This window comes from Trifolium pratense, linkage group LG5 (genome assembly GCF_020283565.1).
Source record: "Trifolium pratense cultivar HEN17-A07 linkage group LG5, ARS_RC_1.1, whole genome shotgun sequence".
NCBI classification, from domain to species: Eukaryota; Viridiplantae; Streptophyta; class Magnoliopsida; order Fabales; family Fabaceae; genus Trifolium; species Trifolium pratense.
The window spans coordinates 19,801,868-19,829,228 of NC_060063.1; the positions used below are offsets into that span (position 1 = coordinate 19,801,868).

The window sequence follows — 27,361 nt, forward strand, 5'->3', positions numbered from 1 at the left end:
CCAAGGCTTACCAACAAAGCCCTATTCTCTCCACCATTCTATGATTCTCAATCCAGCTCTGATTTTCTTAAGAGCTTGCTCAAAATTCCAAGTCCTGAACCTTCCCAACTTCAAATTCCCTTGTACTCTGCTGGTAATTCATTACCCTCCTTTCCACCACACTTTGGGTCAGTTAAATCTTTTTGTTCATCTGGTCAAAACATTGAAGATGCTGCTCCACATGCTGATAATCCTGCTGCTGCTGGTCCTAGCACCAGACCTAAGAGAACCAAAATGGAAAAGGATGTTTCCAAAACCAAAAGAGAAACCACCAAGATTTTAGAAGCTATGATGCAGCAGAACAATCTGCTTATGCATATCATGCTTGAACAACAAAACTATCGCACCTGGCTCTATGACCATGTTTGTCCTCTTCTCAATATTCCTCATCCTCCAGCTCATCCTCCTCCACACATCCCTGAATTTCCTCAACCAGAGAATGATCCATCATCTGATGCTTCCAGCCCTACTGTGTCTCCTTAAAAACCTTTGCAGTCCCTCCACTTTTTGTGATGACAAAAGGGGGAGAAAAAGAAGAAGAAGCTTGTTTCAAGAATGCTAGGATTTTTAATATTTCTGCTTATGTATTGTGTTTGTTTTGTGTACTGTGTTTAAATTTTGAAAACTTTTGATGACTAGATATTGTAGGAAGTTTTAATCTTAGGATAGAACTTCTAGCATTATGTAATCTAAGTCTTAAGCATCTGTTTTGAATCATCTTTTGATCTTAATCTTGTTGAACACATGGTTTGTAATGCTCACTTGAAGTATGTATGATTAAGAATATGTTATGATTCAGACTTCTTTTATCTTTCTCAATTTTATCTTGATAATTTGAAATTGAATGCATAAATTGAGGGGGAGCTTTTTGATAAAAACACTAGTACATTTATCATTTGATTAAATCAGAAATCATTTTTAAAAAATCTAAATTAAAGAAGTTTGTCATCATCAAAAAGGGGGAGATTGTTGAGGCAAAATCCACTTTTGATGTTTTAAAGATTACAAACATCTTTAATTATATTTTAAATGATTCTGATCATTTTGTTATCTAACAAGTGCTTTTGAGTGGCATAAGATTAAATAGATTCTAACAAACCACTTGCAAAGTAAAAATCCTGCAAAGCTGTTTCAAGACCATTCTAAGAACATTCTTAGCAGACAGACTGCAGTTTTGACAATAAGCACGTTTTGGAATAAGTGCTTTCTGGTTTTTCAAGTCAACTAAGAACAAAACAAATAAGCACTTTACAATGGACTTATGGACCAAATCACTACAGGAGATAATCTCTTTTGGGATCAACAACATGTGATGGAATTTAAGTATATGCTTTCCTAGTGATGAATCACAAGCATTGATCTCTCATGATCTTTTATGGTATTGATCATCCAATGAAAACATCTGATCACATATCCTAGACCAATCAGAATGCAACAACACATTTTTAAGTATGAGTTGTGATGTACTTGCTAAAGGACCATTTTGGGAACATTCTTCAATGTGGTGTCATAGAAGTACTTTTTGTCTCATATGCTCATGTACTATTCCAGCTGGTTTTTATTCTCAAGCTAAGGCTACTACTGATCAGCACTTAGAGCTATTATACAGCTGCATGCCACAAGAAAGGAAGGATGAAGGTTCATCTTATTTTGCTGGTGCAGTCAAGACTGTTTCAAGACTGATGCAAGACTGATCCTGCACACAGTTTTTTCAAAACCATTCCCAACTGTCATGAGTCCTTTTCTGAGCATCCAAACGGCTATATCTGATACATGACAGTGGAAGGAAGTAAGAAACAACTCATATGTACTTGGTAACAGCTCACACATATTTGGATCTTATGGATCAAAGCCAAAAGGAAATCAAGACTGTTCCAAGACTGAACAGAGAATCTGCACATTGTGCAGAAATTGTCTGCTGCATATAGGGCACTGAGTAACAGCTCTATTTTACTCTCTAACTGATATACTTGAAGGCCAAGCTTCAATATCAAGCAAGCATCTATAAAAGGCAATCAAGTCCAAAGGAAAGAGCAAGAGTTTTCAAGCAATTCAAGTGATATAAATCTCATTCAATCTCTTTAGCTCATAGTCCTTTTTGAAGTCACTCTTTTGTAACATAATCTGAGTACCAATCTCTTTAGAGTGCTTTCATCTAAGCTTCTCTTTTATAGTGAGTCTGAAATTAAGCTTAGAAACAAATCATCTATATTGTAATTGCTCAAGTCAATACGTGACTATTGATTGAGTGTTGTTTGGTCAAGGTGACTAGGAAAGTCCAAAGCTCTAGGAGCTCTGTTAAGTTGTTGATCTTAGGTCAAGATCAAGGTGAATGTGTAAGTCTTGGATCTGTAACATTTAAGTGATTCTAGTGGACAAACTCACAGGTGGTGGGGACTGGACGTAACCCAAAGATTAGGGGTGAACCAGGATAACTCTTTGTGTTTATCTTCTTTCCCTTAAACTTTTATTTTCTGCATCTGTTTTTACACATCACAGATCATTCTTAGAACGATCTCACTGAGCACAAAATTAATTTTATTACTAACCATTTATTTTGTGACTTAAGTTTAATTTTAAAAAGGTTCACAATTCAAACCCCCCCTTCCTTGTGAAAAACTTTGCTACTTCAACATGGTTAACTTAAATAAATAATTTTTATCTTATTTTCTATACCTTATATATTAGGTGAACAAAAAGGAGGTAGTGGCTAATCCCAAAAAAAAAAAAATTAATCCCAAAAAAAAAGGAGGTAGTGGCCACCCACATCATATATTTTAACAGATAACATGTTTAAGCCTTGTCTTCTGCCGACAATTTTAAGGTACAATTTTACACAACAAAGTAAAATGAGAGTACTTCAACCCTTCCAATCCCATTTGCTTTCTATGGTTCGATTTCATCGTCAACCTAATGCTAAAAATGTGAGCTCTGTACTTTGATATTTCAATAAATGAATAAATAAATAAGAGGTGTATGAATCAATAATGAATTGGTGCAAGTGGTAAGAGTCTTGGTCATCATAAACATTTGGTTAGAGATTCGATTCCCGACTCATGCATATAGAAAAAATTCTGTTGAAAGGGGGAGAACCCATACCTTGTATGTCCCACAGGTTCATCGACGAAGATTAGTTATTATTAACCGCGGTAAAAACTTCGAACTAATATCATGATAATAAAAAAAAATTAAAATAAGAGGTGTATGAAATGTAGGTGGGATAACAGCGTCAATATTTTTTTTTTTAATGATAAAACCAATTAATTCTTCAAAAAATTATATCTGTTATAAGTAATTAAATAAATCATCAAATTAAGGTGAAAGAGATGTTTCACTATTAATGTTGAAATATTCATGGATAATGTCAACTTAAAATAGTAATATAGATTATTATCTATCTTTGTCAACTTAGAATAGTAAATTTAATTTGTTTTTATTCATGGCTTTACTAGTATAAAAAGCCACTTTGTGTTCAATGTAAAAGGCACCTTTCATGAATGATATGAATACATCTAACCCTTCTACTCTCATAATTTTCTTAAGTTTTAATTTAATATTTGCAGCTTATAACTAGATTAGTAATTTTATCATCCTATTAGTACCTAATAAATAATTAAATATTTAAATTTCTCAACATGTTATCAGCACGATCGTTTCTATCGGAAGTGATTCACTACTACTAAGGTATATCATCTATCCTTATCATTTTAATGTTATCATTATTATTATTTACCCACTTATTATAGAAAACTGGCAACTTGTCAAGTGCTCTATAATAAGTGCGAATATCACTATACAAATTTTGTGTGGAGGTCTAAAATCCCCATAATATCACAAAAGATAATTTTTGATTAATAATACTAATTTCCATGGAGGTGTTCAATACCCCATTACTAACTTTTATACTTAATGGAGGTATTCAAAACCCCATTTATATTACTAACTTTCATACTTAATGGAGGATTAAAACCCCATATGTATGACTAACTTTTATACTTAATGGAGGTATTCAAAACCCCATCTATATTACTAACTTTCATACTTAATGGAGGATTAAAACCCCATATGTATGACTAACTTTTATACTTAATGGAGGTATTCAAAACCCCATCTATATTACTAACTTTCCTACTTAATGGAGGATTAAAACCCCATATGTATGACTAACTTTTATACTTAATGGAGGTGTCCAAAAACCCCATCTATAATGCTAATCTTCATATTAAATGGAAGACTAAAATCCACATCTATAATATTGCTAACTTTAATTCTTAATGGAAGACTAAAATCACAGTCAATAATATTATTTCACGAAAGACTATAATTAAGGTTTTGAAATTTGATATTATTTAAAGTTATTATCATATAACTTTACATGTTGTTCTATCCATTTGTGCATCTTAAGAGCTAGATGATTTTTAACATACTTAGAATAATTTTACTCATTCCCAACGGTAACAAACAATAAAATTTAACACTTTTCTCATATCCCCTAACGGCCACATAACGGCCATGAACAGTAAAAGCTTACATTTTTCCACTATCTCCCAACGGCCACAAACCCAACGGTAACGTAACGGACACTTCATAAAATTCACCTATAAATACTTCACCTTCACTCATAAGTTTTCATACCATTCTCAAACTTTTACTCACATTTCCAAAATGTTTAAATTTTTTCTTATGCTTATCACTCTACTTGTCTTTATGTTTTTCATCTTCTGGATCACCAAATATGAAGAATTAGGAGAACCTTTTATAATAGTAACAATATTTGTTGTTTTACCATTACTAGTATTAGCCTGGTTTATTAGCTGATAGAATCATGGTTTTTGTAATCGTAGCTATTGAATAAAATAATTTATTTTTTTTGTCATTGTTTATACATTAAAAAAAATTGATTCTGTTCTTTTGTATTTTAGATATAAACATGTCAAACGTTAAGCATCATTTCAAAATTCTAAACATAACCGGAGATAATTACATAACATGGAACAATAACTTAACTGAGTACCTTGCATGTGAGGGGCTCGATAAAATTCTAGAAGGAGATAATGCAGAGGTGCAAACAGCTGACTCACAGGAATTAGCAATGAAAAAATCGAAAGTAAATCGGATAATTAAACACCACCTTGATGATGGTTTACAAACAGAATATTCAAATGCCAAGGATCCCAAAATACTATGGGACAAACTTAAGGCAAGATTTGGACATCAGAGGAAAGTCCTGTTACCTTCATTAATGGATCAGTGGAACAAATTAAGGTTCCAAGATTATAAAAGTGTTGTTGCATATAACTCTGCCATGCACCAAATTATTGTACAATTAGAATTTTGCGGTGTGGCTATAACTGAAGAACAGAAATTGGAAAAAACATTTTCAACTTTCCATGCATCCCAAGTATTGTTGCAACAACAATATAGAATGAGGGGATTTACTGAGTACTCTGATTTGGTCGCAGCTCTTTTGGTGGCAGAACAAAACAATGAGCTCTTGATAAAAAACCACCAGACACGTCCCACAGGAACAATAGCATACCCCGAAATAAATGCAACAACATTTAATCGTGGGCGTGGTGGCCATAATCGTCATAAAGGACGAGGGGGTAAAGCTCATTTTGATGGTCGAGGCAGAAATCACGGTCGAAACCACTTTCGTGGTAGAGGTCGTGGACGAGGATATATGAATAATTATAGGCCTCCTAAATATGACCAAAATAATAAGAATCATCAAGGTAAAGGTAAATATATCCAAGAAGGTCCCTCAAGGAACCGTGATGATATCTGTTTTAGATGCGGAAAGAATGGACATTGGTCTAAGACGTGTAGGACACCAGAACACCTGTGTAAAAAATACAGGGCATCTGTTGAAGAAAAGGGAAAGGAAGTAAATTTTAATGAAGTTGAACCCAATAATGATACTACCTACCTTGAGGCTGCTGATTTTGTTGAAGAAGAAAATGAAATGAATATGAATTAAGTAACTAATTAAATAAGTATTTGAATAATGTGTGGTGTGCTTGTATTACTTAATAATATGTGTGACTTGTGTGGTGTGCTTGTATTACTTAATAATATGTGTGACTTGTGTGGTATGCTTGTATTACTTAATAATATGTGTGACTTGTGTGCTGTGCTTGAATTACTTAATAATATGTATGACTTATGTGGTGGGCATTGTGTAATATTTGGTTATTGAATAATAATGTTGAATGTATTATATTATTGTTTTCCTATCTTTAATCTTGATTTTATTTTAAGAAGGTCAGACATGGAACATGTCAAAGACATTTGCATCCCGGACAGTGGAACTACCCACACGATCCTCAAAAGTAAGAAATATTTCAATGATTTAAATTCTACTAAAGGTGTGATAAATACTATCTCAGGACCTGCTGATTTAATAGAAGGGACAGATAATGCTATGTTCATGTTACCAAATGGAACAAAATTTGTCATTAATGATGCTTTATATTCTCCTAAATCAAAGAGAAATTTGTTGAGTTTTAATGACATATATCGTCAAGGGTTTGACACTGAAACTGTAACTGAAGGCAATATGAAATATATTAATATTACTACTAATGTTTCTGGAAAGAAGAAAACCTTAGAAAAGCTACCAAAATTGCCTTCGGGATTACATTATACATATATACATAAAATTGAATGTAATTTGGTAGTAAAAGAAGACCCCAAAACTATGATTTTATGGCATGACCGTTTAGGTCACCCTGGCTCAACAATGATGCGAAAAATAATTGAAAGTACTCATGGTCATCCTTTGAAAGGTTTAAAGTTTACAAAAGAGGATAAACCATGTGAAGCCTGTTCTCTTGGAAAACTAATAACAAAACATTCACCAGGCAAAATTCATACAGAATCACCTGCATTTCTTGAAAGGATTCAAGGTGATATATGTGGACCTATCCATCCACCGTCTGGACCATTCAGATATTTTATGGTATTAATTGATGCATCTAGTAGATGGTCGTATGTTTGTTTATTGTCAAGTCGTGATATGGCATTTGCAAAATTTCTTGCACAAATAATTAAATTAAGAGCACAATTTCCTGATTATACTATAAAGAAAATTAGACTTGACAATGCTGGTGAATTTACATCAGAATCATTCAATAATTATTGCATGTCGGTTGGAATCACTGTTGAACACCCTGTTCCTCATGTGCATACACAAAATGGCTTAGCTGAGTCGTTAATAAAACGTCTTCAATATATAGCTAGACCATTAATAATGAGAACTAAGCTACCAGTTACTGTTTGGGGTCATGCAATTTTACATGCTGCAGCACTCATCCGTCTAAGGCCGAGTGCTGATCATAAACACACCCCTTATCAGCTTGCAATTGGTAAGGAACCAAATATTTCCCATTTAAAAATTTTTGGTTGTGCAGTATATGTCCCAATAGCTCCACCACAAAGAACAAAAATGGGACCTCAAAGGAGATTGGGAATATATGTAGGGTATGAATCACCGTCTATTATTAGATATCTTGAACCTTTGACAGGTGATGTTTTTCAGGCAAGATTTGCTGATTGTCATTTTGATGAAACAAAATTTCCAACACTAGGGGGAGAAAATAAACACATAGAAAATGAAATAACATGGTATGTACCATCTTTATTACATTTGGACCCATATAATAAATCATGGGAAGAAAATGTAAAGAAAATAGTACACTTACAAGATTTAGCAAACCAACTGCCAGATTCATTCACTGATTTGAAAAGAGTGACAAAGTCACATGTACCAGCTATAAATGTCCCAGCTAGAATTGATATTTCAAAAACAAATGATGTAGCAAGTACATCCAAGGCACGCTTGAAGCGTGGCCGACCTATGGGATCCAAAGACAAAAATCCCCGAAAAAGAAAAGAAACAGAAAAGGTGAATATGATTGAAAGTGATCCTGAAAAGACACTAGATAACAACAAATCCATGATTGAAAATTGTGCTCTCGAAGAAGCACAAAATGATGACAATGAGATCATTAATAATGAAGCTGATAACAAGAATGATCTCGAGATTTCAATAAATTATGTTAATACAGGAAATCTGTGGAGCCGAAAAGGTATGAACATTGATGAAATATTTTCGTTCTCAATTGCATGTGAAATCATAAACGAAAATGATGATCCTGAACCCAAAACTGTGAATGAATGTCAAAATAGACATGATTGGAAAAATTGGAAAGATGCGATAAATACTGAGTTAAACTCTCTTAAAAATCGAAAAGTATTTGGACCCATTGTGGATATACCTGAAGGTGTGAAACCTGTTGGGTATAAGTGGGTCTTTGTAAGAAAACGAAATGAGAAAAATGAGATTGTAAGATACAAGGCTCGTCTTGTTGCACAAGGTTTTTCCCAAAGACCAGGAATTGATTATGAGGTAACATATTCTCCTGTTATGGATGCCATTACTTTTCGTTATTTAATTGGTTTATCAGTGTTTAACAAATTGGACATGTATCTCATGGATGTTGTTACTGCTTACTTGTATGGATCACTTGATAGTAACATATATATGAAAATCCCGGAAGGATTTAAGATGCCTGAAAACTCAAAACCCAGAGAGACGTATGCAATAAAGTTGCAGAGGTCATTATACGGGTTAAAGCAGTCAGGACGCATGTGGTATAACAGACTGAGTGAATATTTATTTAAAGAAGGCTATGTAAATAATCCTATTTGCCCTTGTGTTTTTATAAGAAAAACAATATCTGGTTTTGTAATAATCGCTGTCTATGTTGATGATTTAAATATCATTGGTACCAATAAAGAAATTAAAGAAGCAAGAGATTACTTAAAGAAAGAATTTGAAATGAAAGATTTGGGGAAAACCAAATTCTGCCTTGGTTTGCAAATTGAATATACTAAAAATGGTATATTGGTACATCAATCAAACTATACAGAAAGGGTATTGAAAAGATTCAACATGGACAAAGCCAACCCTTTGAGTACCCCAATGATGGGCAGAACATTAAATGTTGAAAAGGATCCGTTTAGACCTAAGGAAGAAAATGAAACAGATCTTGGCTCTGAAGTACCATACCTCAGTGCCATTGGGGCACTCATGTACCTTGCCAACTGTACAAGGCCTGATATAGCCTTTGCAGTGAATTTACTAGCAAGATTCAGTTCATGTCCTACAAAGAGACATTGGAAAGGAATAAAACATATTTTTCGATATCTCCGAGGTACTTCTGATTTTGGTTTGTTTTATTCTAACAATACAAAACCAGTTTTACTTGGTTATGCAGATGCAGGATATTTGTCAGATCCACATAATGCTAAATCACAGACTGGATATGTGTTTACATATGGTGACACCGCAATATCATGGAGATCTCAAAAGCAAACACTTGTAGCAACTTCTTCAAATCATGCTGAAGTAATTGCCCTCCATGAAGCTAGCAAAGAATGTAGATGGTTGAGATCAGTAACTCAACATATCCAAGGAACGTCTGGTTTACCAACTGATAAGAATCCAACAATTTTGTATGAAGACAATGCTGCATGTGTTACTCAGATGAAAGAAGGATACGTCAAAAGTGATAGAACCAAACACATCCCTCCAAAATTCTTCTCATTCACACAAGAGCTAGAAAGAAACAAAGAGGTTGATATTCAATACATTCGTTCGAGTGAAAATGTGGCCGATCTCTTTACAAAGGCACTTTCCACATCAGTCTTCAAGAAACACGTACGAAGTATTGGAATGCGTCACCTTCGAGACATTTGAAGAAGAATTACCTAGGCTTGGTTAAGGGGGAGCATAATGTTGTACTCTTTTTCCCTTATTGAGGTTTTTATCCCAATGGGTTTTTCCTAATAAGGTTTTTAACGAGGCAACGTATGTTCCCATCACATTCTTCTCAACAAAATTAAATGGAGCACTATGATGAATATTTCAAAGGGGGAGTGTTATAAGTAATTAAATAAATCATCAAATTAAGGTGAAAGAGATGTTTCACTATTAATGTTGAAATATTCATGGATAATGTCAACTTAAAATAGTAATATAGATTATTATCTATCTTTGTCAACTTAGAATAGTAAATTTAATTTGTTTTTATTCATGGCTTTACTAGTATAAAAAGCCACTTTGTGTTCAATGTAAAAGGCACCTTTCATGAATGATATGAATACATCTAACCCTTCTACTCTCATAATTTTCTTAAGTTTTAATTTAATATTTGCAGCTTATAACTAGATTAGTAATTTTATCATCCTATTAGTACCTAATAAATAATTAAATATTTAAATTTCTCAACAATATCTATAAATTTAGAATCTTTTAAATTTTTAAAAAGTTATATCTATATTTTTTTTTTTTGTTTACAATGTTGGCAATGACGATTGAACCTAAAATTTCAGGTATATTATGCAAATCTCTCACTACTAGACAAAAATAATGGCTTTATATTTATACATTTAAAAGATATAACATTGTAAAAAGTATAGATTTGTTGAGAAAATCAAATGTTTAAGTATTCTTTAAGGACTAATATAATAATATAAATTATTAATGTAGTTATAATACTATAAATATATATTATACTAATTATGAGAATGGAGAAGTTTGTATGAGATTACTTATTGCTCTCAAAGTGTGCCTTTTACATGATCCAAAGGGTGGTATTTATACTACTAAAACTATGAATAAAATAACTTAGATTTAGTATCGTAAGTTGACATTTACATTGATAATTTTACATTACTATTTTAAGTTGACATTTTAGATAGATATTTCAACATTAATAGTAACCAATGTCTTTCATGATAATTTTGTTGATCTTCCAATTTATTATAACACCCCCCCTTTGAAATATTTATCATGGTGCTTTATTGAAGCTTAGTCGAGGAGATTGTGATGGGAACATACGTTGCCTCGTTAAAAACCTTATTAGGAAAAATTCATTGGGATAAAACCCTCAATAAGGGAAAAAGAGTACAACGTTATGCTCCCCCTTAACCAAGCATAGGTAATTCTTCTTCAAATATCTCGAAAGTGACGCATTCCAATACTTCGTACGTGTTTCTTGAAAACTGATGTAGGAAGTGCCTTTGTAAAGAGATCGGCCACATTTTCACTTGAACGAATATATTGAATATCAACCTCTTTGTTTCTTTCTAGCTCTTGCATGAATGAGAAGAATTTTGGAGGGATGTGTTTGGTTCTATCACTTTTGATGTAACCTTCTTTCATCTGGGTAACACATGCAGCATTGTCTTCATACAAAATTGTTGGATTCTTATCAGTTGGTAAACCAGACGTTCCTTGGATATGTTGAGTTACTGATCTCAACCATCTACATTCTTTGCTAGATTCATGGAGGGCAATTACTTCAGCATGATTTGAAGAAGTTGCTACAAGTGTTTGCTTTTGAGATCTCCATGATATTGCGGTGTCACCATATGTAAACACATATCCAGTCTGTGATTTAGCATTACGTGGATCTGAAAATTATCCTGCATCTGCATAACCAAGTAAAACTGGTTTTGTATTGTTAGAATAAAACAAACCAAGATCAGAAGTACCTCGGAGATATCGAAATATATGTTTTATTCCTTTCCAATGTCTCTTTGTAGGACATGAACTGAATCTTGCTAGTAAATTCACTGCAAAGGCTATATCAAGTCTTGTACAATTGGCAAGGTACATGAGTGCCCCAATGGCACTGAGGTATGGTACTTCATAGCCAAGATCTGCTTCATTTTCTTCCTTAGGTCTAAACGGGTCCTTTTCAACATTTAATGTTTTGCCCATCATTGGGATACTCAAAGGGTTGGCTTTGTCCATGTTTAATCTTTTCAACACCCTTTCTGTATAGTTTGATTGATGTACCAATATACCATTTTTAGTATATTCAAATTGCAAACCAAGACAGAATTTGGTTTTCCCCAAATCTTTCATTTCAAATTCTTTCTTTAAGTAATCTCTTGCTTCTTTAATTTCTTTATTAGTACCAATGATATTTAAATCATCAACATAGACAACGATTATTACAAAACCAGATATTGTTTTTTCTTATAAAAACACAAGGGCAAATAAGATTATTTACATAGCCTTCTTTAAATAAATATTCACTCAGTCTATTATACCACATGCGCCCTGACTGCTTTAACCCATATAATGACCTCTGGAACTTTATTGCATACGTCTCTCTAGGTTTTGATGTTTCAGGCATCTTAAATCCTTCAGGGATTTTCATATATATATATATATATATATATATATATATATATATATATATATATATATATATATATATATATATATATATATATATATATATATATATATATATATGTCACTATCAAGTGATCCATACAAGTAAGCAGTAACAACATCCATGAGATACATGTCCAATTTGTTAAATACTGATAAACCAATTAAATAACGAAAAGTAATGGCATCCATAACAGGAGAATATGTTACCTCATAATCAATTCCTGGTCTTTGGGAAAAACCTTGTACAACAAGACGAGCCTTGTATCTTACAATCTCATTTTTCTCATTTCGTTTTCTTACAAAGACCCACTTATACCCAACAGGTTTCACACCTTCAGGTATATCCACAATGGGTCCAAATACTTTTCGATTTTTAAGAGAGTTTAACTCAATATTTATCGCATCTTTCCAATTTTTCCAATCATGTCTATTTTGACATTCATTCACAGTTTTGGGTTCAGGATCATCATTTTCATTTATGATTTCACATGCAATGGAGAATGAAAATATTTCATCAATGTTCATACCTTTTCGGCTCCACAGATTTCCTGTATTAAAATAATTTATTGAAATCTCGAGATCATTCTTGTTATTAGTTTCATTATTAATGATCTCATTGTCATCATTTTGTGCTTCTTCGAGAGCACAATTTTCAATCATAGATTTGTTATTATCTAGTGTCTTTTCAGGATCACTTTCAATCATATTCACCTTTTCTGTTTCTTTTCTTTTTCGGGGATTTTTGTCTTTGGATCCCATACGTCGGCCACGCTTCAAGCGTGCCTTGGATGTACTTGCTACATCATTTGTTTTTGAAATCTCAATTCTAGCTGGGACATTTATAGCTGGTACATGTGACTTTGTCACTCTTTTCAAATCAGTAAATGAATCTGGCAGTTGGTTTGCTAAATCTTGTAAGTGTACTATTTTCTTTAGATTTTCTTCCCATGATTTATTATATGGGTCCAAATGTAATAAAGATGGTACATACCATGTTATTTCATTTTCTATTTGTTTATTTTCTCCCCCTAGTGTTGGAAATTTTGTTTCATCAAAATGACAATCATCAAATCTTGCTTGAAAAACATCACTTGTTAAAGGTTCAAGGTATCCAATAATAGACGGTGATTCATACCCTACATATATTTCCAATCTCCTTTGTGGTCCCATCTTTGTTCTCTGTGGTGGAGCTATTGGGACATATACTGCACAACCAAAAAATTTAAATGTGAAATATTTGGTTCCTTACCAATTGCAAGCTGATAAGGGATGTGTTTATGATCAGCACTCGGCCTTAGACGGATGAGTGCTGCAGCATGTAAAATTGCATGACCCCAAACAGTAACTGGTAGCTTAGTTCTCATTATTAATGGTCTAGCTATATATTGAAGACGTTTTATTAACGACTCAGCTAAACCATTTTGTGTATGCACATGAGGAACAGGGTGTTCAACAGAGATTCCAACTGACATGCAATAATTATTGAATGATTCTGATGTAAATTCACCAGCATTGTCAAGTCTAATTTTCTTTATAGTATAATCAGGAAATTGTGCCCTTAATTTAATTATTTGTGCAAGAAATTTTGCAAATGTCATATCATGACTTGACAATAAACAAACATACGACCATCTACTATATGCATCAATTAATACCATAAAATATCTGAATGGTCCAGACGGTGGATGGATAGGTCCACATATATCACCTTGAATCCTTTCAAGAAATGCAGGTGATTATGTATGAATTTTGCATGGTAAATGTTTTGTTATATTAGTTTTCTAAGAGAACAGGCTTCACATGGTCTATCCTCTTTTGTAAACTTTAAACCTTTCAAAGGATGACCATGAGTACTTTCAATTATTTTTCGCATCATTGTTGAACCAGGGTGACCTAAACGGTCATGCCATAAAATCATATTTTTTGGGTCTTCTTTTACTACCAAATTACATTCAATTTCATGTATATATGTATAATGTAATCCCGAAGGCAATTTTGGTAGCTTTTCTAAGGTTTTCTTCTTTCCAGAAACATTAGTAGTAATATTAATATATTTCATATTACCTTCAGTTACAGTTTCAGTGTCATACCCTTGACGATATATCATTAAAACTCAACAAATTTCTCTTTGATTTAGGAGAATATAAAGCATCATTAATGACAAATTTTGTTCCATTTGGTAACATGAACATAGCATTATCTGTCCCTTCTATTAAATCAGCAGGTCCTGAGATAGTATTTATCACACCTTTAGTAGAATTTAAGTCAGTGAAATATTTCTTACTTTTGAGGATCGTGTGGGTAGTTCCACTGTCCGGGATGCAAATGTCTTTGACATGTTCCATGTCTGACCTTCTTGAAATAAAATCAAGATTAAAGATAGGAAAACAATAAATCAATATAATACATTCAACATTATTATTCAATAACCAAATATTACACAATGCACACCACACAAGTCATACATATTATTAAGTAATTCAAGCACACCACACAAGTCATACGTATTATTAAGTAATTCGAGCATACCACACATTATTCAAATACATATTTAATTAGTTACTTAATTCAAATTCATTTCATTTTCTTCTTCAATAAAATCAGCAGTCTCAAGGTAGGTAGTATCATTATTGGGTTCAACTTCATTAAAATTTACTTCCTTTTCCTTTTCTTCTACAGAGGCCTTGTATCTTTTACACAGGTGTTCTGGTGTCCTACACGTCTTAGACTAATGTCCATTCTTTCCGCATCTAAAACATATATCATCACGGTTCCTTGAGGGACCTTCTTGGATATATTTACCTTTACCTTGATGATTCTTATTATTTTTGTCATATTTAGGAGGCCTATAATTATTTGCATATCCTCGTCCACGACCTCGACCACGAAAGTGGTTTCGACTGTGATTTCTGCCTCGACCATCAAAATGAGCTTTACCCCCTCGTCCTTTATGACGATTATGGCCACCACGCCCACGATTAAATGTTGTTGCATTTATTTCGGGGTATGCTATTTGATATAGGAAGGTTGGCCGCGCCAGATTGAAGATCAAGTGGCGCGCAAGAAAGGTTGACTTTAAAAATAGTGAAGATTTAATTTTACTATATTTTAGAAAGATTTAGTGAAGATTTAATTTTATATTTTAACTAGATTTATTATTTTTATATTTTAGCAAGATTTATGATTTCATTTTAGCTAGATGTGTTATTTTCTTTTACTATCTTTTAGGAGATTTGTTATTTTTATTTTTCACTACTATTTAAACTAAACTTTTGTAGCCTTGAAAGGCAACCTTTTGATTTAATAAAATTACAGAGATTTTTCTCAAATTTGGTGGATTCCAAATTACTCATTCTGGTGGATTCCGGAAATCTAGTGGATTCTAGATTAGTTATTTTTTCTGGTGGATTCCGAAAATCTGGTGGATTCCAGAGTCTTATCTAACAGGTTTGTCGCTTGCGAACCTGTGTTTTATTATAGGATTAGCGCTTGCTTTTCCTTCACGCTTTTGTACTGCGTCACTATTGTTCCTGTGGGACGTGTCTGGTGGTTTTTTATCAGGAGCTCATTGTTTTGTTCTGCCACCAAAAGAGCTGCGACCAAATCAGAGTACTCAGTAAATCCCCTCATTCTATATTGTTGTTGCAACAATACTTGGTGTAAGACCCTAAATTCCACCTTACTTTAAGTGTGTTAATTGTTTGAATGTATTTTGGAAATAGTGGAATAAATGAGTATGTTTTGTTGGTTGAAGTCGACGGAGTCGTTTTGAGGCGTTTTTAGTCGTTTTCAGAGTTGTTGACTTTTGTTGACTTTTAGGGGTTTTTGTACCCGGAGCCTTTTTGCTTAATTTTTCGCGTAGTTTTCGATTCCGAGGTTTATTGGTTGAGTTAAGAAATGCTTGATAGCATTGTTTGGTGTGAGAACCATGGGTTGTGGTTAGCTGGTTTAGGGTTTTAAGTATTTGGTTCGTGTATCGTCGATTAACGACATTATTTGCTGAGATGGTGTCTGTTTCTCGCTCGAGTGTCAGAATTGTTTGGGGTTTGTTTTGTTGGTCTTCTTTTGAGAGCGCGAACGTTCCTGTGTTTTTAGAATTTCATTTTTCGCGTTAACCTATTTTCTTATAAAACGATCTAAAATTTGTCCGACGTTCCGAAATCTTTCGAACTCGGAATTCTTTTAAAATTTAACCCGAAGTTTTATATATCGGCGTGAGTTAGGAAATGTCCTTAAAATATTTTTAAGAGTTAGGGTTGAGAATCACAGTCGAGGAAAAATATTTCGAGTAACTTTTCGTAAACCATTTTTAAAGGACATTTAAATTCTTAATTTTCTTATTTCGCGACTTTCGTCCGTGAGCGTAACGCGACTCGTCTGTGGAGGGTTTTAATCACTAACACTTTATGAAAATATCTTGTGGTCTCAAAAGTCAAACTTGATCCATTGGCTAGGAATTAACAAGGCTTTAGTTGCACATTTGATCCAAGGGCTAGGAATGGCAAAGACCTTTGTATAGTAAGGAGGTTTAGGCACTTAAAGGACTTAGAAAAATCAGATTTTCACTCCTCTTTTCCTCTTCAAAACCGTGAACCATTCCCCTTCATACTATTCATCCCAAAATTCTCATTTCTTGACCAAATCATCTCATCCAAAGCTAGTTGAATCCTTGGAACTTGCAAGAGTAACATCACTAAGGTAACTTGATCCTTTCTTTCCTCTATAGCTGGCCAAACCCTTAGGGTTTGATGATTTATGTTTATGTTCTTGAGAAAAATAATTTGAGAATTTGTTAGAAAATGAATTGTGATCCATAGGATGTGTTCATGAGTGTTTAACTAAGATTGTTTAGGTTTAGTTTGTTGGATTCCATGAGTTTGATGAGAAGCTCATGAAGAAATGGGATTAGGGTTTTTGAAGAAAATTCTAATTGATCAAGAACATGGAAAATGGTTTAGTTTTTGTGTTTAATGAGTTGTTTTAAAGCTTTTAGAGAAATGGATATGTGAAAAAGGGTTTAGTTTTGAAAAACAAGAAAATTGTTCTTGAGTGTTCAAGAGGAAACTTTCATGAGTTTTAGTTTGTGGTTTAGAAAAATGTTTGTTTGTTCAAATAAATGATTTTGGGAACTAAGTGATCAAGGCTATGGTTTTAAAAATGAAAATTTGTGGGAGAATGCCTTGATTTCTCAATTCTGGACAAACTGTGCAGGGGCATTTTCGTCCATTTAAAATTGTTCCAGTTCCAAAAAAACTTAACCATTTGATCCGTCTTTTCGAGACGAAGAGTTTGGCGTATGGTTCGTCTCGATTGGACAAGAATTGAATGTGTTATGGTCATTTTAGTTTGAAAACTATTTGGTCGAAAATTGTGTTTAAAAGAGTTTTACTTGAATTGGTGATCAATTAGGGAGGTCTCGAAAACACTATCCGAGAGTGTTAGAACGTATCCTTAGAACCCCTTTCGATTGTGTAGAATAGGTTCGTTCCTTTGGTTTTGTCGGAGAGTGACTTATGGTATTATGTGTATTATTTTAGGAAACGAGTAACGGTGTTTAATTGCGCGTTCGATTGTGTGATTGGAAACTTTTGCCGAGGTAAGGGCATCTTCTATCCATGACTTTAAATTATGTCAAAAGCCATGAAATATTTGATGTTTGAATTTGTTTGAAATGCATGTGAAATGTATTCATTTTTGGATGGTTTGTAGGGTTGCATTAGCATATGATGTGAAGTTATATGTTCATGCATTCATTGGTAGACATGTGCGTACAGTGAATGGCGTTACTAAATGTCTTTTGTATTTTTGAGTATTAGACTCGTAACGCACAGTGAATGACGTTACACAAGAGTCTCTTATCTATTTATTTTAGTAAGCTTGTGATGTACAGTGAATGGCATTACTAGAATGTTTACGACTCCCTGCGGTGAGGTTAATTTCCGGAAATCATGCATGTGACGTACAGTGAATGGCGTCACGGTGACGTACAGTGAATGGCGTTCCAGTGGTGCACAGTGAATGACACCACCATTCATTAGAGTTTTGCATTAGGCTATGTGCGCATTTTATTTATTATGCTTGGGTGCGACTTTGTGGTAATTGCCTAATATTTGTATACATGTTAATTGCTCAATACTTGTATTTATGTTAAATGCTATTTGCCTATTTGTTACTGTTGGTGACCCTTACTTTTGCATGTATACATCGCGGGCTCCTCCCACCCCCAGACGATGGAGCGCCATCTGAGACCGTAGGCCGTGTGGACGGCGAGGACTTCGTGGACTATCCCGGAGTGTAGAGAGTAGCGCTTTTTAGGCTACACTTTTGGTTAGGCTTAGGGCTTAGTTTGTATTTTTGGATGACTGTATGTCTTATACATTAATACTCAGACATGTTTAGTGCCTTTTGGCCTTGTGATATATTCGGTTCATAACTCGTGTCTTTTGGTTGATGAACTTAATGTATCCGCCGTATGTAAATTATTCAGGTACACACTTTGCTTCGAGGAAGCCCTGTAATATAATGTGTCGATGTTATATTTATTTTCTATTGAATGACGAATTGCCGAGATAGCTGCGGGCGTTCACGCGCGCCATTTTATTTAAGCGTGTTGTTTTAAAAAAAAAAATAATAATACCCCTTTTTATGCTTTGAAAAACGGGGTGTTACACTTGGGATGCATGGAAAGTTGAAAATGTTTTTTCCAATTTCCGTTCTTCAGTTATAACCACGCCACAAAATTCTAATTGTGCAATAATTTGGTGCATGGAAGAGTTATATTCAACAACACTTTTATAATCTTGGAACCTTAATTTGTTCCACTGATCCATTAATGAGGGTAACAAGACTTTCCTCTGATGCCCAAATCTTGCCTTAAGTTTGTCCCATAGTATTTTGGGATCCTTGGCATTTGAATATTCTGTTTGCAATCCATCATCAAGGTGGTGTTTAATTATTCGATTTACTTTCGATTTTTTCATTGCTAATTCCTGTGAGTCAGCTGTAGGGTTGGGAATAGGCCAGGCGGCCTACAGGGGCCTTCGGCCTGGCCTGTATAAGCCTAGCCTGGCCTGATTATTAAAAATGTCAGGCTTAGGCTTTGAAAACGGCCTGTTTACATAAATAGGTCAGGCTTAGGCTTCTAAAAAGGGCTACGAAGCCTGATAGGTCGGCCTGTTTATAATAATTATTATTTATATCTTATAAAAAAATATTATTTATATAAATACAAAATTTCAGAGATTTTTTATTTTTTTTAACAAAACAGAGAAAATATATTTGTTTTTATATTTCACGCATATAAATTAAAAATAGAAACCCTACCTCCATTCCATCTCTCATTCTCTCGAGCAAGTAGCAACTCATCCTATATTTTGGTTGTTGGCTTGTTGCTGACTACACTTAGCAAACACTTTGTATTATGCAGACTTTGTCGTAATCGTATTTGTTATTTTATTAGTTTTTAATTATTGTGCTAATCATATTATTAGCTTTTTCTTAATGTTGTAGAAATTATAAAAATTTAAATGTGAACTTTTTAAGGCCTGTTTAGCCTATTTAAAAAGACTATATAGAGAAGCTTTAATGTAACACAAACTTTTAAATAGGCTACAAGGCCAGGCCAGACTTTTAAAAGGCTCAGGCCAGGCAAAAAAAAACATTTGATAGGCCGCAGGCCAGGCTCTGGCCTGAAGAAAAATTGTAGGCCAGGCTCAGGCCTATCAAGGTCTGGCCTGGCCTGACCTGTTCCCAACCCTAGTCAGCTGTTTGCATCCCTGCATTATCTCCTTCTAGAATTTTATCGAGCCCCTCACATGCAAGGTACTCAGTTAAGTTGTTGTTCCATGTTATGTAATTATCTCCGGTTATGTTTAGAATTTTGAAATGATGCTTAACGTTTGACATGTTTATATCTAAAATACAGAAGAACATAATCAATATTTAATGTATAAACTATAAAAAAAAAAGGAAAAATTATTTTATTCAATAGCTATGATTACAAAAACCATGATTCTATCAACTAATAAACCAGGCTAATATCAATAATGGTAAAACAACAAATATTGTTACTACTATAAAAGGTTCTCCTAATTCTTCATATTTGGTGATCCAGAATATGAAAAACATAAAGACAAGTAGAGTGATAAGCATAAGAAAAAATTTAAACATTTTGGAAATGTGAGTAAAAGTTTGAGAATGGTATGAAAACTTCTGAGTGAATGTGAAGTATTTATAGTGTGAATTTTATGAAGTGTCCGTTACGTTACCGTTGGGTTTGTGGCCGTTGGGAGATAGTGGAAAAATGTAAGCTTTTACTGTTCATGGTCGTTATGTGACCGTTATGTGGCCGTTAGGGGATATGAGAAAAATGTTAAATTTTATTGTTTGTTACCGTTGGGAATGAGTAAAAATATTCCAAGTGTGATAAAAATCATCTAGCTCTTAATATGCACAAATGGAGAGAACAACATATAAAGTTAATGAACATATATGATAATAACATATTAATATTTAAATAATATCAAATTTCAAAATCTTAATTATAAATCTTTCGTGGAATAATATTATTGACTGAGATTTTAATCTTCCATTAAGAATTAAAGTTAGCAATATTATAGATGAGGATTTTAGTCTTCCATTTAATATGAATTTAATATGAAGATTAGCATTATAGATGGGGTTTTTGGACACCTCCATTAAGTATAAAAAGTTAGTCATACATATAGGGTTTTAATCTTCCATTAAGTATATGAAAGTTAGTAATATAGATTGAGTTTTGAATACCTCCATTAAGTATAAAAGTTAGTCATACATATGGTGTTCTTAATCCTCCATTAAGTATGTAAGTTAGTAATATAGATGGGGTTTTGAATGCCTCCATTAAATATCAAAGTTAGTCATACATATGGGGTTTTTTAATCCTCCATTAAGTATGAAAATTAGTAATATATAGGGGTTTTGAACACCTCCATGGAAATTAGTATTATTAATAAAAAATTATCTTTTGTGATATTATGGGGATTTTAGACCTCCACACAAAATTTAAATAATAACATTCACACTTATTATAGAGTAATTGAAAAGTTGTCAATTTTCTATAATAAGTGGGTAAAGTAATGATAATAATAATAATAATAATAATAGCCACTCTAGTTATAAATCACTTGACAAATTACCAGTTTTCTATAACCGGGGCGAATAATAATTATAATTATCATAAAGATTAAAGTAATAAGGATAGATGATATATACCTAGTAGTGGTAAATCACTTCCGATAGAAACGATCGTGCTGATAACGTGTTGAGAAAATCAAATATTTAAGTATTCTTTAAGGACTAATATAATGATATAAATTACTAATGTAGTTATAATACTATAAATATATATTATACTAATTATGAGAATGGAGAAGTTTGTATGAGATTACTTATTGCTCTCAAAGTGTGTCTTTTACATGATCCAAATGGTGGTATTTATACTACTAAAACTATGAATAAAATAACTTAGATTTACTATTGTAAGTTGACATTTACATTGATAATTTTACATTACTATTTTAAGTTGACATTTTAGATAGATATTTCAACATTAATAGTAGCAAATGTCTTTCATAATAATTTTGTTGATCTTCCAATTTATTTATTATAACAAGATTCACTTCATTAATATACAATACAAGATCATTTTTACACAAAGTGAAAAAAGTACCCTCGTGAGTTGTTCTACATGAGGTTGTTGTTAAATGTTCAGGTTGGATGCACCAGTTTTGAAGATATCCCAACTGTTGATGGTCATGTATATGATTCATACAGGGAAGCTTGTGGTGCATTACATTTATTGGAAGATGATCGAGAATTTATTGATTCCATTGTTGAAGTTGCATTACTTGGATCTGGTTTTTCCATTCGAAAAATGTTTGCAAATTTATTAATGTCCAACTCCATGAGTGATCCTTTTAACGTATGGGAACAACTATGGGAAACATTTGCTGATGGCATTTTATATCAAAAACGTCGGGAATTGAAATTGCCAGGTTAGTCAATATTTAATCAGGTAATTTTTTTGGTTGTTGTTTTTTTTTTTTAGTACTTACTATATTTTTCTGTTATACAGATTATGTTATGTCTTCCGAAGATTTAAAAGAATCATGTCTTATTGAGATTGATAATTTTCTACGTGATAATGGAAAATCACTTAATGATTATGAATGCATGCCACAATTAAAAGATCCAAACAATGGTATGTTCAACAATATTTTGCTCGAAAATGAGTTTAAGTACGATTGTGATGAAATGAAAAAACTGCATGATCAGTATTTCAAAGAATTAAATTCAGAACAATTGTCCGCTTATCAATCTATCTGTGCTACTGTTGATGATGGAGTTGGCACAATGTTTTTTGTTGATGGTTACGGTGGCACTGGAAAAACTTTTTTGTGGAAAACTCTTTCTTATAGGTTGCGTTCAGAAGGAAAAATAGTCGTAAATGTTGCGTCTAGTGGTATAGCTTCTATTTTGCTGCCAGGTGGCAAAACTGCTCATTCGCAGTTTGGACTTCCGTTAGTTTTAACTAAGGAATCGTGTTGCAAAATTAATAAAGGTAGTGATAAAGCAAAATTGCTAATTGTGACAAGTTTGATTATTTGGGATGAGGCACCAATGATTCATAAATGGGCATTCGAAGAATTTGAAAGAACTCTCCAAGACATAATGAGTGATATCGATATTAAAAATAAAACGTTGCCTTTTGGTGGGAAAACCGTTGTTTTTGGTGGAGACTTCAGACAAATCTTGCCCGTTATTCCTAAGGGAACTCGTGCAGACATTGTTCATGCAACCATGAATTCATCCTACCTATGGCGTAGGTGCAGAGTTTTATGTTTAACAAAAAACATGCGATTGCAATTTTCGTCAAACTCAATTGAAAATGCTCAATTAAAAGAATTTGCTGAATGGATACTTGATATTGGGGATGGCAAAATTGGTGTTCCTGAAGATGGCGAATCTATTGTTGAAATTCCTAAAGATATTTTGATAAGAAGTTTTTTGAATCCTATTGGTGATGTTGTTGAGGCAATTTATCCGAATCTACTCGATAATATGTTCACTCCAAATTTCTTTCAGGATCGAGCTATTCTTGCTCCAACATTAGAGGTTGTAGAAAAAATAAATGATTATGTGCTTGCGTTGATTCCTGGTGATTCCAAACAGTATCTTAGTTGTGATTCAATAACAAAAGGTGATAATGATGTCGGTGTGGATCATAGATGGATTACAACTGAATTCCTAAATGAAATTAAATGTTCTGGGATGCCAAATCACAGACTGATCATTAAAGTTGGTGTTGTGATCATGCTTTTGAGGAATGTCGATGTCTCTTCCGGTCTTTGCAATGATACACGTCTAATAGTTACTTACATGGGAAAAAAAGTTATTGGTGCTCAAGTTGTCACCGGAACTAATATTGGCGACATTGTTTATCTGTCAAGAATGAGTCTATTACCGTCTGATGCTAATGTTTCAATCAATTTTCGGCGGCGTCAATTTCCCGTTTGTTTGTGCTTTGGCATGACTATTAACAAAAGTCAGGGTCAGACATTGTCCCATGTTGGTTTATATCTTCCGAGACAAGTTTTTACCCATGGTCAATTATATGTTGCAGTTTCCCGTGTTGAAACTAGAGCTGATTTGAAAATTCTAATCACTAATGACAATGATGTCGGGAAAACAAACACGGTTAATGTTGTTTATCCAGAAGTCTTTCAAAGAATTTATATTTGACTTTTTGTATGTACTTTTGATTGTTGTCACATTGCTTTAAGTGTTTTTTTTTTTTTTTTTTTAAATATATTATATTTAAAGTTTATCATTTAAATTCAATATCACTTTGTTTTTACATATACCACAATATAATTTGTGCACAAAATAATAAATAAACATTAAAAAAAAATTAAATCGTGCAACGCACGGGTAAAAAACACTAGTATTTATACATTTAAAAGATATAACATTGTTATGCATATTCTATGATTGATTCACTTCATTAATATACAATACAAGATCATTTTTACACAAAGTGAAAAAAGTACCCTTTGATTTATGTATATTGACTTACCTCGAGTACTTGAGCCTGTTAAAGGGTCCTTCATGTCCTAAATATTCATTGCACAACAATTATTGGGATTTGGGACCCATTCTGAAATAAATATATGTTTGATGGTTAGCAACGTTTCCCCACAACAAAACAAAATGCACAAACTTTCAATCGGAATTAGATTTGCTGCGGTAGTAAAATCATAAAATTATACAGTACGAATTAGTCAATCTCAATATATACGAGGGGCGTCTTCGGGTTTTAGGAGGCCCTGTGCAAAGTATAAAAGTGTCCCTTAATATAAAAAATATAATTTTTTTTAAAAAAAAACTGTCAATTTAAATTGCGCATAATATAAAAAAATTATTTTTATTCTTGTAAACATATAGATTATTAATATTAAACCAATTGCATCAAATCAAATGGGATAAGAAATACAAAATAATTATCTTTGTATATAACGTCAAAAATGAACCTCATAATCTAAGTTTAAATTTTATGGAAAGATTAAAATGGACTAAAACTATATTTACGAGTATAGATAATTAATCTATTGGTACTCATATGATATTATATGAACATTAACAATATATAACTATTAGTTTAGGACCTAAAAATTAATCTATTAATAAATATCTGATATTTTATAGGTATAAATAATATATAAGTTATATTATAGGACCTCAAAATTTTGAGCTGAGGCCCGATGCCGTCGCACACCTTGCACATGTGTGCAAGCCGCCCCTGAATATATATATATATATATTTGAAATTGTCGATCTCTGATTTAAGATTAAACGGTATATATATTTTATATGTATTAAAATAATTTCAATCATTTGTTGGCGACAAGCTAACTGAGTTGTTTATGATTTAACTGAAGTATTTCGTTTTTATGCTAATCACCAAGTCTTTAATAATTGTCCATCTTGTATTGAACCTACTATTTTAAATAAAATGAACTAAGTTGGTTTATGTAAAAAAAAAAAAAAAAAATTCAATCATTCGTTAACATCATACGGCTGTGACAACCACATGTTTAATAAGTTATAATAGGATTGCATATTGATATCCAATTTGTGTATGAATTTTTTTCTTATTAGAAGAGAAAAATTCACTTTATATATCTACAAGTTGTCTATCAAACAAAAATCTCAACCAAATGGACAAGAAGAAAAATCAGAAGCAGATTATATCGAGAGGAGCACCAAGAACCAACTAACCCTCAAACCAAGCATATATTGATGTGTCCCACTCTCCGTCGACCCACATTCACTCGTAAAAAATACAAGAATGATTAGAAGCCTTACTAAGAAATCACTTTCATGAAAAAAAATTAACTTTTTTTTTAAAAAAAAAAAAGGAGTAACAAAGAACTACTACCTCAAAAAATATATTATGTGCACACTTTATTGAAAAATAACAAATTGTCTTTAACATGAATAGTTGAATCTTTCATTCAGAGTTTAACTTGAGCTCATGTTTAGAATTTGGCCGTTTATAGATTATACGTAAATTCTAGTAAAAGTTCTTAGTGAGATCGGATTTTAACTCCTTCACTTTATATAAAAATGTGTTGCCTCTAATCTAAATTTTATTCTTTATAAATTAAAATAAATTAAGGGAAAGTCTCTAACATTGGGTTAGACCCGGTCACAAAAGCAAATTCCTTAATTAATTAATGAACCAATTAAGTAATTCCAACAGAACAAAATTCAAAATGGGACTAAAATATTGTAGAAAGAACAACCATAATTTATTTGCATGGTCTACCGGCATAGATTTTATACCAATTAAAAAAGTCTCCAACTTAGGACTCATTCAAAAGATTTGCAATTAGTGAATGGACGAGAATCTTAATTTTGTGGTCTTGGAAGTGAGGCCCAAAAGAAGCTTTCCTATTGAAATTAATAGTTGATTTTTTAACTCATTCTTTTTTATGACAAAAATAAATCTCAGTTCTAATACAAGATTTTAAGCTGAAATTTCTGGATGGTGGGATATCAAAATCTGAAAGTTGCTGCACAATTTTATTGACACTTGTATTATTTTTTAATGTATATGTAACATTCTTGGAATTGTCCATTTGTGCTGCTAGTTGTTGAAATTGCTTTGTCTATTGATGTGATTATTTACATAAGGTAGTTAACTTAACTTGGTAGCATCAAGGTAGCTTAATCAATGATAAAAGGTAGGTTAATTCATCCATATTTTATGTGTGATTGTGATTGTAATTGTAAATGTGCGGTTCTTTATAGTTCAAATTCATTTTTGTAATGCTCTTTTTTCTCTTCTAACTCTAGTCGTTATTCGTCACAATTTTTCTCTTTTTCTTGATACATCAGAGATGAGTCATTTTGAATGAAATTAGGCGTAGCATTTGTAAACGATCACATAGTCCGTCATTGACTACTCATAATGTTCATATCAATGTTCTTTAATAGCATTGGTCGAGAACATTATGGTAATCAACGAAAGAGTTAGTGTAGCAAAATTGAGAATGTATTGACTAGCCAAAATAGTTTCTACTCAATTGAGACTTTCTCGTACACATTAGAACTGTCTCATACTACCAAACTTGAAGGTGGGAACAGCTGAGTGGGCAGCATGAAAATAGAAGTTTGACCTGTCCCTGTTCTTCGCCTAGAAGTTGAAATGCTTGATGGAGACTATCACAGACAAGAGGAATCCGCCCCTCTTTTATCCCTTGATATTAGATTCCATTTAGATCCCCATTTTTATTTTAAATTTGATATAATTTTTCAATAGACATGTTTAATTTGATGCAAGCTTTTTTGCCAATTCTTTTAATAAAAATCTTTATATTCAATTTGGCACAATTTCTCATTCATGTTTTTGTGTCTTCAAATTATATAACATAATGGTTCATTGGTTAATCCACAAAATCCATAACAGTTTGCTGGTTAACCATGTGAACCCCATATCAGAATTAGAAAGAACAAAAGAAAATG

At 32.7% G+C, this 27,361-nt stretch overlaps 2 protein-coding genes and 1 long non-coding RNA gene across 3 annotated transcripts; all 3 read left to right on the forward strand.

The window, feature by feature from the left end:
* The first annotated feature begins 4,969 nt into the window (after window positions 1–4,969).
* LOC123886199 lies at window positions 4,970–5,930 on the forward strand. The gene is made up of 2 exons (XM_045935534.1): window positions 4,970–5,780; window positions 5,899–5,930. Exons 1-2 carry the CDS (start codon window positions 4,970–4,972, stop codon window positions 5,928–5,930), a joined length of 843 nt encoding a protein of 280 aa, XP_045791490.1.
* Window positions 5,931–16,732: 10,802 nt separating this feature from the next.
* On the forward strand, window positions 16,733–18,572 carry LOC123884054. Its single transcript, XR_006800631.1, has 3 exons — window positions 16,733–16,993; window positions 17,833–17,891; window positions 18,523–18,572. It is a non-coding gene; the product is annotated as an uncharacterized LOC123884054 (long non-coding RNA).
* Window positions 18,573–22,022: 3,450 nt separating this feature from the next.
* On the forward strand, window positions 22,023–24,076 carry LOC123886200 (ATP-dependent DNA helicase pif1-like). The gene is made up of 2 exons (XM_045935536.1): window positions 22,023–22,329; window positions 22,410–24,076. The coding sequence occupies exons 1-2, from the start codon at window positions 22,023–22,025 to the stop codon at window positions 24,074–24,076; spliced, it is 1,974 nt and encodes a 657-aa protein (XP_045791492.1).
* Window positions 24,077–27,361: the final 3,285 nt, after the last annotated feature.